The 16,297-nt window shown below is 51.6% G+C and overlaps 1 protein-coding gene across 3 annotated transcripts in view; it reads right to left on the bottom strand.

Annotated features, from left to right (window-relative positions):
* Positions 1-16,297, bottom strand: part of LOC140426578 (regulator of G-protein signaling 7) — a 699,692-nt gene that overhangs the window by 110,104 nt on the left and 573,291 nt on the right. For all 3 annotated transcript variants that reach the window (XM_072511531.1, XM_072511522.1, XM_072511539.1), the window contains exons 8-9: positions 14,512-14,588; positions 10,403-10,484 (exon numbers count right to left, since the gene is read on the bottom strand). In XM_072511531.1, the coding sequence (XP_072367632.1) occupies positions 10,403-10,484; positions 14,512-14,588 (159 nt within the window). The remainder of the gene's footprint in view (positions 1-10,402; positions 10,485-14,511; positions 14,589-16,297) is intronic.

Raw genomic sequence — 16,297 nt, 5'->3', positions numbered from 1 at the left:
CGCACTTAGCGTGAAGGAGATCATAGGATATGGGAGGAAAGCGGGATTAGCCTGTTGAGTTGGATGATCAGCCTGTGGTAAACCACTGTGTTCTTATATTAAGGATTGTACGGTAGAACCTGCACTACAGGTTCACCTGGGCCCCTGCATGCTAGCTCTGCCCAGGAGCCGGGTTATAAATATGCGTGGCCTCCAGCTCGCAGCCATTTCGTCAGCTGCTGTGGGAGGCCACACATCTGATACTAATAAAGCCTCAGTTTGGATTCAACTTTGTCTCCAGTCAAATTGATCGTGCCTCACAGCCATGATCATAATGAATGACAGAGCAGACTTGAAGGGCCAAATGGCCTCCTCCTGCTCTTATTTTCTATATTTCTATACTATGAGGATTGCACTGAGTGGCAGTATATCTGGATGACATGTTGGACACGGGGGAAACCGAACAGGAACATTTACATTTTGACTTTCAATGGCCTCTGCAGCTATCATGAAGCTCTGCTTTATCTGAGTCTCAAGGTGGTTCCCTGGGAATTGAATCCTCAGGAGTTTACTGTACTAGTAATATACTAATCTAATCTTTAAGACTGCAAAATTATTTGTAAAACATATTGCTGAGTATTGTCAAATACTCTGTGTAATGGAGCTGATAACACCCTACCTTCAGATCCTGTACTGAGACTGTATGAAAGAAAATTAATAACCTATGGCCTGCCTTCTACGGTTTTAGCATATCCTTATTTCCAAGTCTCCATTGATCAATCCTCCTATAAGTGGCTAAATTACTTGCAGGAACATCATAATGTAAACCTATCTCACTGCTTTTGAGACCAAACATTTGGGGCGGGATTCTACGGTCTGCCAGCTGCATTTTCTGCCGCAGTGCGCCCCCGCCGGATAGGATACTCCGTTCCCACAGCCGGCCAATGGGGTTTCCCAACGTGGTCACCTCAAGCCATTGGGAAACCCGCGGGTGTGGGTGCGCTGTCAGTTGACCGGAGGATCCCGACAACGAGAATTCCGCTGTTGAACTTTAGTACATGCATTTCCAGGCTCATGACAATAATGTTTTTTGTATAAAAGTGTTACAGATTGTGATAGTAATTATCACCTTAGGTAAACTGCCCATTGGTCAGAAGACAGACACTGGGGCGCGATTCTCGGGCCTCATTACGCTCTCGCTTGAGCGAAACGAGGTCGGGGGATAGAGGGAGAGGTCATAAATGAGAACCGCGACAGGCGCCAAACCGTTTGCGATGCAACTGGCCGGCTCCCATAGGCGAAATCGGAATAACGGCGTGGTTTGGCGAGAAACCAATTATCACCACTTCAGCCCAATTTCGATACAATTAACGGGAGCGACCTATATTTAACAGCCTCCCGCGATTCATTGGCCTCTTCAGCAAGTGGTCACGCTGGCGCCGGTTAGTAATCGTTTTGAAAAACGTGAACCTCCAGGTAGGGCTTCTGCAGGGAGCAGAGGAGGTGAGTAGCCATCTTTGCTCACAGGCAAAGAGAGGGGCACTGAGCCCGCTCCCTGAGCTCACAGCTGCCGCAATCTTGTCCCAGGCGACACGGGCTGTCCTGTGGCTCACCATACGGGACCCTGGGGGGTACAGGACATCCCTCCTGGCCTCCACCGCATTGAGGGGCCTCCCCAGACCTGAATCCCCGAATCTTTGGGCTGGTCATCTCGGCACCATGGCTGCCAGCTGAGTGGGGTTGGCTGTGCAAGTGCTGTTTAAGTGCTGCTCGCCCTTGTTAGCGGGGGGCTGGCGACCGCGGTCCTGGTGAATCAGCTGGTGAGCCTTTATTTGTGGTGAGAAGCCCGTGCGGGCCCTCGTTAAGTGGACCAATTAACGCTGAATAGCGTTCCCGGCCTCTCTGAGCCGAGCGCTGGGAAGCTCGCGGCAAATCTGCTCACTGCCACACTTAGAGACCTTTCGGGAGAATCGCGCCCTAAGCATACTGTGTGGAAATAAATCTTTTCTTCATGAGGAGAATATTTTCTTCTTTTAAGTTGCCTTTTCTCATTAAACCTCCAGTAGGACTTCCACTGAAAGTTGTGTTAATTATCATTAATAGGGCCGTAACTTCCCTGAGCTCCATGTCAGTGTAACTGGTGGAGCTACTCAAATAGACCAATGCCGTCCAGCTTGGTGGGATGGCTAAGTGGAGATCCTGCAGGCTCTATCCAGATGCAAGAGGGAACAAGCATATCAAACAAAACTACCCACACTCCGGCATTAGCTCATGCTAATCTAGCCACAGCATTGAGGCTGACACTGAATAGATTAATAATAAAAAGCAAAGTAAAGTCGCCATAATCCCAGATGACCATATGCTGCTTTGCCCTTTGAGGGGAGAGCTGACTGGTGGTGATTTAACCTGAGGATCACCACATCTCAGGTGGGGGGTGTAGTGATCTCTGTATGTGCATGTACATAAGGGGTTAATATGTAATCAGCAGCACCACATGATCACTAGAGGGCCGGATCAACAGGCGTATAAAGGCAACCACATTGGGTCTCCCTCTCTTTTGGATGGACTGTGACAAGGGCAGGAGTATCAGATTAGCTCAGATGGTTAGTGTAGTTACTGTAGTTAGATCTTGTCAACCTTATCACTAGTGTCAATGTTAAAGTAAAGAACTCACGCAATTATTATTATAGTTACTCAATAAACCTTTTGTTACCACTGGACGAGATTGAGTCTTCTTCGTCGAGATTCAGAAGACCTCATCAGTAGCCAAGGTTTGAGTAACACATATTACATTCCGTAGTATAGCAAGATAATACAGGAGTGTAATAAAAGGGGGGGGGGCAAGGTGGGCCTTCATGAATGACCTCAGTTGGTACAGGAATTGAATCCCCTCTGCATCATAATGCAGCTATCCAGTCAACTGAGCTAAACTGGCCCAAATGGTAATATACTCTACCAGCATTGTATGGAGGTTCTCTTTGCAGGTTGGAGACCTTGCTGCCAATCAAATTGCCTGCAGCATACAATATATCATGACACTAGATACAAAAAGTGTGAAAGCTCTCCATTCCAAAGTACAGACGTAGTTTGCCTGGGTGAGTATAAGACCCAAACCATCCTATTCATAAGGTGAATTCTGGAAGGATGCTGGTTTTGGATTGTCTGGGCACGCTATCTAGAGGAGTGCAATATGACTGACAACAAGCAGTGGCCAGGGCCAATGCTAATAAGGTTTCCAGGGCACAGTAACAGGAAGAATTGCAGACCTAAAGGAAGCTGCCAAATTAAGGCTACTTAGCAGTACCATTTACCAGCTAGGTGGCAGAGTATGCATGTCACAGGGCACTGGCTATCAACCTACTCCATTTGCAACGATCTCTTTAGGGTCCTGTACCTTAATCAATTGTGCCTTCCAATTCACTGACATTTTAAAAGGGCTTCACACAATAAATCATTCTTCTTTATAGTTTGTTCTCATGATGTGTGTAATGATGCTAAGGGGCTCGATTCTTCTGCCCAGCCCGCCGCAAGAACGCCACGGGTGAGACGCCGACAATGGAAAACACCCTTGACCTCAGGTGGGATTCTCCAGTTTCCGGGCGAACATGGCTGGAGAATCCCACCCAAGGGCTCCTCCTTCAAACTCAACCAAGGGACTTGGGAGTCCTTGTTCACGATTCACTTAAGGTTAATGTGCACGTTCAGTCGGCAGTTAAGAAGGCAAATGCAATGTTAGCATTCATGTCAAGAGGGCTAGAATACAAGACTCTGGAGGCTGTATAAGGCTCTGGTCAGAGTTGGAGTATTGTGAGCAGTTTTGGGTCCCGTATCTAAGGAAGAATGTGCTGGCTTTGGAAAGGGTCCAGAGGAGGTTCACAAGAATGATCCCTAGAATGAAGAACTTGTCATATGAGGAACGGTTGAGGACTTTGGGTCTGGAATCGTTGGAGTTTAAAAGGATGAGGGGGGTGTGGTAGTCTGTGTAGAGGTGTTACGGTACCTGGTAATGCTGGAACACCATTGGTAGATATTATATGTTTCCTATTGGTCAAGCTGTATGGTAGCTCTGCCCTGCAAGGCGGGTTATAAGAGCCTGTGCCGCCCCAGCAGCCTTCTTTCTGTACCTGAGCTGCTGGGGGAAACATCTAGCTTATTAAAGCCTTCAGTTGGACTAAAACCTCGCATTAGTGGTCATTGATCGTGCATCAATTTATTAAGCTAGATTTAAAAGGATGGAGCTCCGAATCAAGCCGGAATGTCTGCAACTCAGCCCCCACGCGGCGGACTCAGCGCCAATCTTCAAGCACTGGCTGGCGTGTTTTAAAGGATATCTCGGAACGGCCGAAAACACACCAACGGGAGAACAGAAAATGCAAGTCCTGCACTCGAGGGTGAGCCCGGAAATTTACACCCTCATCGAGGACGCGGAAGACTTCGATGCAGCAATAGAGTTTCTAAAAGGACATTATATTCGCCCGGTAAACCAGGTCTATGCCCGACATCTGCTAGCAACGAGGCAACAAATCACTGGGGAATCGCAGGAAGAATTCTACCGTGCACTCCTGCTGTTGGGGAGAAACTGCAGCTGCCCGCAAGTTTCGGCGATTGACCACACAGAACTCTTGATCCGGGACGCTTTCGTGGCAGGTATGCTGTCCTCCCAAATCCGCCAGCGATTGCTGGAAAAAGACACCCTAGGCCTCAAGGAGGCACGGGCCCTTGCAGGCTCCCTGGATGTGGCTTCCAGAAACGCCCACGCTTACGTTCCCGACCGCGCAGCAGCCCCCTGGGCAGCGTGGAACCCCTCCGCAGCCGACCCGAGACATCCCCCATCCCCCCACAAGCTTGGGCTGCAAGGCGGCCTGGAAATCCCGGGGGGCCCCGCTGCTACTTTTGCGGGCAGGCCAAGCAACCCCGCAGCGCTGCCCGGCCCGCGCATCCACCTGCAAGTGATGCGGTAAAAAGGGGCATTTCATGGTGGTATACCAGGCCCGTGTGGTCGCCGCGGTCTCCGGTGGCGAATGCGGACCGCCACCACAAACCTCTCCACGGTCCCCGTGCGGCCAGCGGGCGCCGCCCTCTTCCTACTCCAGGGCCACGTGCGGCCCCCGGGCACTGCCATCTTGTCCCGCGGACGCCACGTTCGATGGATGGGCACTGCCATTTTGTGCACCCCCAGCCATGTGCGACCAATGAGAGCCGCCATCTTGGATGGACGCCCAGGACCCCAGCTCGGCTGACCGCACACCTCCTGAAGAGAACACCCAACTGCTGAGATTAGCCTCGGTGACCCTGGATCAGTCCCGGCATCGAACACTCTCAACTGCTACAACAACAGTACTAATCAACGGGCACGAGACGTCCTGCTTAATCGACTCTGGGAGCACGGAGAGCTTCATACACCCCGATAGGGTAAGGCGCTGTTCTCTCCTCGTCCACCCCGTTAATCAAAAAATCTCCATGGCCTCCGGTTCCCACTCACTAGAGATAAAGGGGGTTTGTGTAGCAAACCTCACATTCCAGGGAAGGGAGTTTAAAAATTACCGGCTCTACGTCCTTCCCCACCTCTGCGCGGTCACACTCCTAGGTTTAGACTTCCAGTGTAATCTCCAAAGTCTAACTTTCAAATTCGGCGGCCCTATACCCTCCCTCACTGTCTGCGGCCTCGCGACCCTCAAGGTCGATCCGCCTTCCCTGTTTGCGAACCTCACCCCGGATTGCAAACCCGTTGCCACCAGGAGCAGATGGTACAGTGCCCAGGGTCGGATCTTTATTAGGTCAGAGGTCCAAAGGCTACTGACGGAAGGAGTCATTGAAGCTAGCAACAGTCCCTGGAGAGCTCATATAGTGGTGGTAAAGACCGGGGAGAAGCATAGGATGGTCATTGACTACAGTCAGACCATCAACAGGTTTAAGCAGCTGGACGCGTACCCTCTCCCCCGCATATCCGACCTGGTAAACAGGATCACGCATTACAAGGTCTTCTCCACGGTGGATCTTAAGTCCGCCTACCACCAGCTCCCCATCCGCACTAGTGACCGCATATACATTGCCTTCGAGGCAGATAGGTGGCTCCATCACTTCTTAAGGGTTCCCTTCAGTTTCACCAACGGGGTCTCGGTCTTCCAGCGCGAGATGGACCAAATGGTTGACCGGTACGGTTTACGGGCAACAGTCCCGTATCTGGATAATGTCACCATCTGCAGCCACGACCAGCAGGGCCACGACACCAACCTCCAAAAATTCCTCCAGACCGCAAAGATCCTTAACCTTACATATAACAAGGATAAATGCGTGTTTAGCACCGACCGCCTAGCCATCCTCGGCTACGTAGCGCGAAATGGAGTTATAGGCCCCGACCCTGAATGCATGCGCCCCCTTATGGAGTTCCCCCTCCCTCACTGCCCCAAGGCCCTGAAGCGCTGCCTAGGGTTTTTATCTTACTATGCCCAGTGGGTCCCCAACTATGCGGACAAGGCCCATCCCATGATCCAATCCACAGCTTTTCCCCTGTCGATAGAGGCCTGCCAGGCCTTCAGCCGCATCAAAGCAGACATTGCAAAGGCCACGATGCTACGCCATCGACGAGTCCCTCCCCTTCCAGGTCGAGAGCGACGGGTCAGATGTAGCTCTGGCGGCCACCCTCAACTAAGCGGGCAGACCCGTGGCCTTCTTCTCACGTACCCTCCATGCTTCCAAAATCCGCCACTCCTCAGTCGAAAAGGAGGCCCAGGCCATAGTAGAAGGTGTGCGACATTGGAGGCATTACCTGGCCGGCAGGAGATTCACTCTCCTCACTGACCAACGGTCGTTGCTTTCATGTTCGATAATGCACAGCGGGGCAAGACAAAAAACGATAATATCTTGCAGTGGAGGATCGAACTCTCCACCTACAATTACGAGATCTTGTACCGTCCCGGGAAGCTAAACAAGCCTTCTGATGCCCTGTCCCGCAGCACATGTGCCAACGCACAAGTGGACCGCCTCCGAGCCCTCCAAGAGGACCTCTGCCACCCTGGGGTCACTCGCTTTTTCCACTTTATCAAGATCCGCAACCTGCCCTACTCCATCGAGGAGGTCAGGACAGCCACCAGGGACTGCCAAATGAATGAAATGAAATGAAATGAAAATCGCTTATTGTCACAAGTAGGCTTCAAATGAAGTTACTGTGAAAAGCCCCTAGTCGCCACATTCCGGCGCCTGTTCGGGGAGGCTGGTACGGGAATCAAACCGTGCTGCTAGCCTGCCTTGGTCTGCTTTAAAAGCCAGCGATTTAGCCCAGTGTGCTAAACCAGCCCCTGCTGATCTGCGTGGAGTGCAAACCGCACTTCTCCCGGCAAGAGAAAGCGCACCTGATAAAGGCTTCCCGTCCCTTTGAACGCCTCAGCATGGACTTCAAAGGCCCGCTCCCCTCCACCGACCGCAACACGTACTTCCTGAACGTGATTGACGAGTACTCCCAGTTCCCATTCGCCATCCCCTGCCCCGACATGACCGCAAGCACCGTCATCAAGGCCCTCCATAGCATTTTGCACTGTTCGGGTTCCCCGCTTACATACATAGTGATAGGGGGTCCTACTTTATGAGCGACAAACTGCATCAATTCCTGCTCAGCAAGGGCATCGCCTCGAGCAGGATGACCAGTTACAACCCCCGGGGTAATGGACAGGTAGAGAGGGAGAACGGAATGGTCTGGAAGACCGTCCTACTGGCCCTACGGTCCAGGAATCTCCCAGTCTCCCGCTGGCAGGAAGTCCTCCCGGATGCCCTCCACTCCATCCGGTCATTGCTTTGTACCACAACCAACCAAACACCTCATGAACGTCTCCTTGTCTTCCCCAGGAAGTCCTCCTCTGGGACCTCGCTCCCGAACTGGCTGGCAGCTCCCAGACCCATCCTGCTCCGAAAACACGTGCAGGCGCACAAGTCGGACCCGTTAGTCGAGAGGGTCCATCTTCTCCATGCTAACCCCCAGTACGCCTACGTGACGTACCCGACAGCCGACAAGATACGGTCTCTCTACGAGACCTGGCGTCCGCCGGAGCCCCACGCACACCCCAGCCACCAGTCCCACCCTACCTCCCACCAGTGTACCTTACAGGAGGATCGGTCCTTCCGCCGGCCCCGTCCAGGCCCCCCCGCCCCCCCCCCCCCCCACCCACCGACGCACCCCGCAGACGCTCCCTTCCCAGGCCAACCGTTTTCCCCACCAGCGCCGTCTAGGGGTGTCGAAGCTGCCACAGAGATCGAGGCCAGGGCCCCGGAGTCACAGACGCCCGAGCCTCCACCAGAGTCACCACCGAAGCTTCGACGATCACAGAGGACGACCAGGGCCCCCGATCGGCTGATTGCTTCATTTTAAAGTGTATAGTTAATTATGAATCATAAATTGTAAACGGTAAATAGAATTGTAAATAGTTACAAAACGCTGTACAGAGGTATTACGGTAACTCCATAACTATAATTTCTACCACGTTACCATGTTGTAATATCAGGCCACCACCCCCGCCAGACTCTTTTTTTAACAGGGGGTGAATGTGGTAGTCTGTGTAGAGGTATTACGGTACCTGGTAATGCTGGAACACCATTGGTAGATATTGTATGTTTCCTGTTGGTCAAGCTGTATGGTAGCTCTTTATTATTACAGTTTGTACAACCCAGTCCTTTTGACAGTCCTTAATTACTTTAATTATTACATTATTACATTTTCAGTAGGTCCTCAAACCTTGACTAAAAACATGGGCGGGATTCTCAGGTCGCCGATGGCAAAATCGCGTTCGCTGATTTGCTGGAGAATCCCCGTTCACGACTTAATTGGGAGTGGTGCCGCTTTCGCGATGCTCCGCCTCCTCCAAAGTCGGTGTATCGATGGCCTCAGGACATTGTCTGAGGCCCACCCCCGATGCTCCACCCCCGACCAGCCGAGTTCCCAACGGCGTGGGTCTCTCATGGTCTGATCCGTTGGGAACTCAGCGTGGCGGCTGTAGACTCAGTCCAGCGCCGCCACAGTCAGGGGAGGGCCAATCCGCGGGCAGGGGGCACTTTGCCAGGGGCTGGGAGCTCTGTGGGGGCGTGGTCCGGGGCGCTCGAGCCGGCCAAATGAGGCGCACTATTTCGCAGGCTGGGTCCACGAGCGGCTGCCGCCATGTTCTCGGCCGCTGCTGGCCGCCGTCGTGTGCATGCGCGGCCACAGACTTGGCAATTCTCCAGGCTGTATCGGCAGCTAGAGTCGGGAGTTCTACGCTGCTCGGCTGCTAGCCCCCAGCCAAACAGAGGATCGGTGGCCGTTTTACACCATTTTTTCTGTCGTAAAATGCCATCATTCCCATGCCGGCGTGGGGACCTGGCCTCAAAATCCGAGGGCGGGCTTCTCCCCTACCCGGTGGGGCGGGCGGTCCCGGCACGGCACTGAGGAGTGGCGTGTACCACTCTGGCGTCGGGCCGCCTAGAAGGTGCAGAATCCTCCGCACCTTCAGGGACTAGACCGGCGCCGGCGGGGTTGGCGCCACGCCAACCGGCAGCGAAGGGCCTCCGCTGGCCGGCGCAAGTTGGCGCATGCGCGGGAGCGCCAGCGTGTGCAGGCTTCATCCCAGCGCAGGCGCAGGGGGGTTCATCTCCGCACCGGGCATCGCGGAGGACCACAGCAGCCGATGCGGAGGGAAAGAGTGCCCCACGGCACAGGCCTGCCCGCAGGTCGGTGGGCCCCGATTGCGGGCCAGGCAACCTTGGGGACACCCCCTGGGGCCAGATTCCCCCGTGCCGCCCTTGAGGACCCCTGAGGTCGCCTGAGGAGCCAGGTCCCGCCGGTAAGTACCAGGTCTAATATACGCCGGCAGGACCGGCCTAAAACGGGCGGCCGCTCAGCCCATCGCGGGCCGCAGAATCGCCGGGAGGCGTCGACCGGCGCGGCACGATTCCCGCTCCCACCAAAACCCCGGCGCCCGAGAATTCGGCAGCCGGCGGGGGCGAGATTCACGCCGCCCCCCGCCGATTCTCCGGCCCGGCGGGGGGGGCGGAGAATCCCGCCCAGAGAATTCCAGCCCCTTATTTCCATTTTGCATGATCATGCTTTTACTCACTAGAGGTATCCTTGTCTTGGTAAAGAGACCTGTAAGCAATTTAATAGGTTTGTAAACAGAAATGAACAGCTGGACAACAACTGCAGTAGTCAATGCACCCACTGATGCAGATGTTCATGTTTATTTAAAAATCACAGCAATATTGACAGTCTGCACTGCAATGATACATGTTACAACTGTGCTAATATTTCAGCTGGAAAGCATTATTTTTGGAAATAGTTGTTGGACAAGGTGGATCTTTTTCCGATACCCCTGTGCACCCCTCAACCCCACCAAACCAAAACTATGACAATCCTCGCATGAGATTTCGAAAACCCCATTTTCTATATCCAGAGGTTACTTACCACAGGCCTGTGTACGTCCCAGAATGCTCTTTCCTGACTATCAAGGATTTTTCTTTCAATTTTGTCCCTCTTCTTATCAACTCTGTGAAAAGGAACAAGTGTGATAATAGGATTTATTTATCTTTGTCAGATCAGCAATAATTTTGCATCCGTTGAGTAATAATTCTCAAGTTAAAAATAGCCCTAGAATGAAGAACTTGTCGTATGAGGAACGATTGAGGACTCTGGGTCTGTACTCGTTGGAGTTTAGAAGGATGAGGAGGGATCTTACTGAAATTTACAGGATACTGCGAGCCCTGGATAGAGTGGATGTGGAGAGGATGTTTCCACTTGTAAGAAAAACTAGAACCAGAGGACACCATCTCAGACTAAAGGGACGATCCTTTAAACAGAGATGAGGAAGAATTTCTTCAGCCAGAGGGTGGTGAATCTGTGGAACGGTTTGCCGCAGAAGGCTGTGGAGGCCAAATCACTGAGTGTCTTTAAGACAGAGATATTTAGCTTCTTGATTAATAAGGGTATCAGGGGTTATGGGGAGAAGGCAGGAGAATGGGGATGAAAAAATATCAGCCATGATTGAATGGCGGAGCAGACTTGATGGGCCGAGTGGCCTAATTCTGCCCCTATGTCTTATGGTCTTATGGTCACTCTAAAGATCTTTAAAAATTAGCATTAAATAGGGATGAATATAATTATTTTTGGGGGGGTCGTATGGATTGAAAGATGATTGAATACAAGGAGTATAGCAGAGTTGGCTGGGAAGAGAATCACACTTGGCAGGGGTTTTCTGACTCAAAGATCATCCTCTGATTGCGAGGGTTAATCTTGATTCAGAGAATTAATGTTTATATGTATCCCTGAATTCAAAAATGAATATGAGGATCTCAAAAGCAATTTTCTGGGGAGTGGCTTAAAGAGCACAAGTGTGATAGTTGACCAAAGATTTACCTGGACATAGGTGATGCAACCGTCAATTCACTCAAGGACTCATGTCAGAGTAAAACAGTGGTTTTAATTAACTATCAACTAAAAAACGCAACCGGTCTGCCTGCTTGATTGAGAATAGCGGCAAGAGCGACCTCTGATGCGTCGCTCTCCATCTGAAAGGGGACGGACTCGTCCACCGTGCGCATCGCGGCTTTGGCAATGTCCGCCTTGATGCAGTTGAAGGCCTGGCAGGCCTCGGCTGCCAGAGGGAAAAGAGCGGCCTTAAATGCTTTGTCCGCATACTGGGGGACCCACTGGGCATAGTAGGAAAATAATCGAAGGCATCTCTTGAGGGACTTGGGACAGTGAGGGAGAGGGAGTTGCAGGAGGGGGAGCAGAAGGTCAGGGTTGGGCCCTAGGACTCTGTTTTCCACGACGTAGCCGAGGATGGCTAGCCTGGTGGTGCGGAAAACGCATATCTCCTTATTATAGACGAGATTAAGTTTTTGGGCGGTTTGGAGAAATCGGTGGAGGTTGGCGTCGTGGTCCTGCTGATCATGGCCGCAGATGGTGACGTTGTCCAAGTACGGAAACGGGGCCCCTCAGCCCGTACTGGTCCACCATTCGGTCCATTGCTCGTTGGAACACCGAAACCCCATTCGTGATGCCAAAAGGGACTCGGAGGAAATGGAAAAGGCAGCAGTCTGCCTCAAATGCTATGTAGTGGCAATCCTCTGGACGGATTGGGAGCTGGTGGTATGCAGACTTCAGATCCACCATGGAGAACACGCGGTAGTAAGCGATCTGATTGACCATGTCTGCAATCAAGTTGCGTAAACTGGTTAATGGTCTGGCTGTAATCAACCACCATCCGGAGCTTCTCCCCGGTCTTGACGACCACCACCTGAGCTCTCCAGGGGCTATTGCAGGCCTCTATGATTCCTTCCCGCAAGACACGCAGGACCTCAGACCTAATAAATATTCTGTCCTGCATGCTATATCGCCTGCTGTGAGTGGCTACTGGCTTGCAATCAGCGGTGAGATTAGCGAAGAGGGAAGGAGGGTCGACTTTCAGAGTGGCTAGGCTGCACACAGTGAGTGGGGGCTGGGATCCGCCAAAGCTAAGCGTCAGGCTCTTGAGATTACATTGAAAATCGAGCCCTAAAAGGGGGGGGCGCAGAGGTCTGGGAGCACGTACAGCTGGAAATTAGTGTACTCAGCGCCCTGTACTGCTAATGTTACTGTAGTGCACCCTCGGATTTGTACCGAGTGCGACCCGGAGGCGAGGGAAATTGTTTGTTGCGCCGGGAATATCGGGAGCGAGCAGCGGCTTACCAGGTCCGGGTGGATGAAACTCTCGGTGCTCCCGGAGTCGAACAGGCAAGGTGTCTCATACCCGTTAACCCGGACGGCCATCATTGAGCTCTTGAGGTGCTTGGATCGCGACTGGTCTAAGGTGACTGTGCTGAGTTGAGGGTAACCGGCGGTGTGGTCGGCTGTGCTGGGGCGGCCCCCCGGTGACTGTCCAAGCAGGTCGTACGCGTCGAGCGGCGTAGCCGATGGCGTCCAAGATGGCGGCCCCCGTTGATCAAGTGTGGCGGGCGTCGAGGAAGATGGCGTCCAAGATGGCGGCCTCCATGGACCGCACGTGGCCGACCGCGTGGGGGAGGATGGCCAAAATGGCGGCCCCCGTGAGTCGCATGTGCTGTGCGGAGTCGGAGTCGGCAGGCACGCTGCTACATTGCGAGGTCTGTGGGCCTGAGAGTCGGTAATCCGGGTCTGAGAGTTTGCGTGCTTATACCTTGGCGAAGTGCCCTTTTCGGCCGCAACTGTTGCAGTGCGCGTTGCGGGCCGGGCAGTGCTGTCGAGGGTGTTGAGGCTGGCCGTAAAAATAACATGGCAACCCCCCATGATGTGCGGGTGGGCGCGCAGCACAGGCCTGGGGTAGTCTCTGGTCGGGAGCCCACGAAGGGGTCGAGTGTTCGGCCGGAATGCAGTGAGGCTCTGGAAAGCGACCTCCAGTGAAGTCGCCAGTTTCACCGTCTCGTCCAGGTCCTGGGCCCCTTTCCCGAGCAGTCACTGCAACGTAGATGTCTCGGACGGCGAGCTCCATGTGCTTGGTGGCCGTAACGGCCTGATAGCTGCAGTTGCGCGCGAGGGCTTTGAGGTCGTGCAGATAGTTGTCGAGTGACTCCCCGGGGTGCTGGCGTCGAGTAGTGAGAATATGTCGCGCATAGACCTTGTTCACAGGCCGCACGTCAATGCTCGAGCGGCGGTATATGAGGTGGCCTCGTCAAGTTGCACAGAAATGCGGTGACTTACCCGTGTGTGGAGGAGACTCAATTTTTGTTCGTCCGTGACGGATGGCGTCGACGACGCGGCAAGGTAGGCCTTGAAACACCGCAGCCAGTGTGAAAAAATTTCCTTCGCCTCCGCGGCCTGTGGATCGAGCTCCAGTCTGTCAGGTTTGAGGGCTGACTCCATAATCGTTTTTGTTCAGATAGTTAATTAAATTGATGCAACCATCAATTCATTCAAGGACTCGTGTACGAGTAAAACAGTGGTTTTAATTAACTATCAACTTTGCCTGCCTGCAACTGGTACATATTGAGGACAGTCCCACAGGCCAGCTACTCTTATACTCCTTCAAAGGGGCGGAGCCATGGGCTGAGCCCGTACATGCTCCAACCTCCTCCAACATCTCCCATGTGGGTGAAGCAATACAATGGCCCACAGAAACAACCCACAGGGTTAATAACATAGAACATAACTGGTGAATGAACTGTATTTACATTCACCACAATAGGTACGTGATATAGAGTTCCAGACCAGCCAGTGGGTGTGAGGAGTGGAGACAGAGAGGCCAGTGAAGCAAGATACAGAAAAACCTATTCTTGAGATGGCCAAGATTTGGTTGAGGAATTCAGCAATGGTGGGTAATGTTCCAGGGGCAAAGAGGACAATACTGGCGACAGGCCAGTTGTGGGGCTGAATCCCCATCCTAGTTTAGGATGAGGTGAAATGCCAAGATTTTAAACCCATCAAACATTTCATTTTCAAACACTGCATTTTCAGCCAAGCTGGTTAACGCAGGTGAAGCCAGACAAATATATCGGTCCTTGGTGAGAACTGAACAGGGTAGGAAAATGCTATTTCAAAAACTAAAGTACTCTTATACTCACTTTGCTTGTGCTTCTGCTTGCATAAAGATGAATTCCCATTTTCGAGCAAATGCTCTCTGTAGACGGGCCAAACTCTCCTGGAAATGGAACAGTCTGTGTTAAAGGTAAGATCGGCAGAGCTGATAGCAAACTTCATAAAGAGATCAATGATTACTGACACCAGTCTATCTGCCATTAGACCTCCATGGAGATGAACAATTCTAATTTAATGGCTTACAGCAAACAACATTTACAGCAACCTGAGTCTATTTTCATGAAATACATTTAAAATAACTGACAATTGAAACAACACCAATCTTCTGATAAAAAATGGGCTGATTTCTCCAGTAATATGCAGTGAGCGGAGGATAGTTACAAATAAATTATGTACACAAAATCAATCCCAGTCGCTTGCTGCTGTGTGCTTTATTGATAAGGGAATTACCAAATTATTTGCATTCTGGCTGTGGTGTTACTATATGCAGCCTCAAAGTATTTGTATTCTTGAAAAGTTACTGCTGTTAGCAAAACTCTTAACGGTCTGTCACTGCACTGTGGCCAAGGAAACATAACCTATCCATCTGCGTGTTGTGCCAGTTATTCTTACTGACATACTTCAGGTCATAGATACATAGAAGATAGGAGCAGGAGGAGGCCTTTTGGCTCTTCGAGCCTGCTCCGTCATTCATCACGATCATGGCTGATCATCCAACTCAAAGGCCTAATCCTGCTTTCTCCCCATATAGTCTTTGATCCCATTCTCCCCAAGTGCTATATCCAGCCGCCTCTTGAATATATTCAAAGTTTTAGCATCAACTACTTCCTGTGGTAATGAATTCCACAGGCTCACCACTCTTTGTGTGAAGAAGTGTCTCCTTATCTCTGTCCGAAATGGTTTACCCTGAATCCTCAGGCTGTGACCCCTGGTTCTGGACACACCTATCATTGGTAACATCTTCCCTGCATCTACTCTGTCGAGTCCTGTTGGAATTTTATAAGTCTCTATGAGATCCCCCCTCATTCTTCTGAACTCCAGCGAGAACAATCCCAACCTAGTCAATCTCTCCTCATATGACAGTCCCGCCATCCCTGGAATCAGTCTGGTAAACCCTCGCTGCACTCCCTCGAGAGCAAGAACATCCTTCCTCAGAGAAGGAGACCAAAACTGCACACAATACTCTAAATGTGGCCTCACCAAGGACCTGTATAATTGCAGCAACACATCCCTGCTTCTATACTCAAAATCTCTTGCAATGAAGGCCAACATACTATTAGCCTTCTTTACCGCCTGCTGCACCTGCATGCTTACCTTCAGCGAATGGTGCACAAGGACACCCAGGTCCCGCTGCACACTCCCCTCTCCCAATTTACAACCATTCAGGTAGTAATCTGCCTTCCTGTTTTTGCTTCCAAAATGAATAACCTCACACTTATCCAAATTATACTGCATCTGCCATTGATTTGCCCACTCGCCCAACCTGTCCAGATCTTGCTGTAGGATCCCTGCATCCTCGTCACAATTCACCCTCCCACCTAATTTGGTATCATCTGCAAACTTTGAGATGTTAGATTTTGTTCCCTCATACAAATCATTAATAAAAATTGTGAATAGCTGGGCACCCCACTGGTTAATGCCTGCCAATTTGAAAAGGACCCATTAATCCCTACTCTTTGTTTCTCTTTGTTATAGTAATGAGTAAGGCAATGTCAGGTCTAGTGATACTAAATTCATTGTGAAAAGTGTTTCTTTCATTTGAATCACAGTATCATGGCATCCATACAGTGCAGAAGGTGGCCATTTAGCTCA

This window comes from Scyliorhinus torazame, chromosome 1 (genome assembly GCF_047496885.1).
Source record: "Scyliorhinus torazame isolate Kashiwa2021f chromosome 1, sScyTor2.1, whole genome shotgun sequence".
In the NCBI taxonomy this organism is placed as follows: domain Eukaryota; kingdom Metazoa; phylum Chordata; class Chondrichthyes; order Carcharhiniformes; family Scyliorhinidae; genus Scyliorhinus; species Scyliorhinus torazame.
The sequence above is the reverse complement of the archived record's forward strand: the minus strand, read 5'-3'. Positions and strand labels throughout refer to the sequence as shown.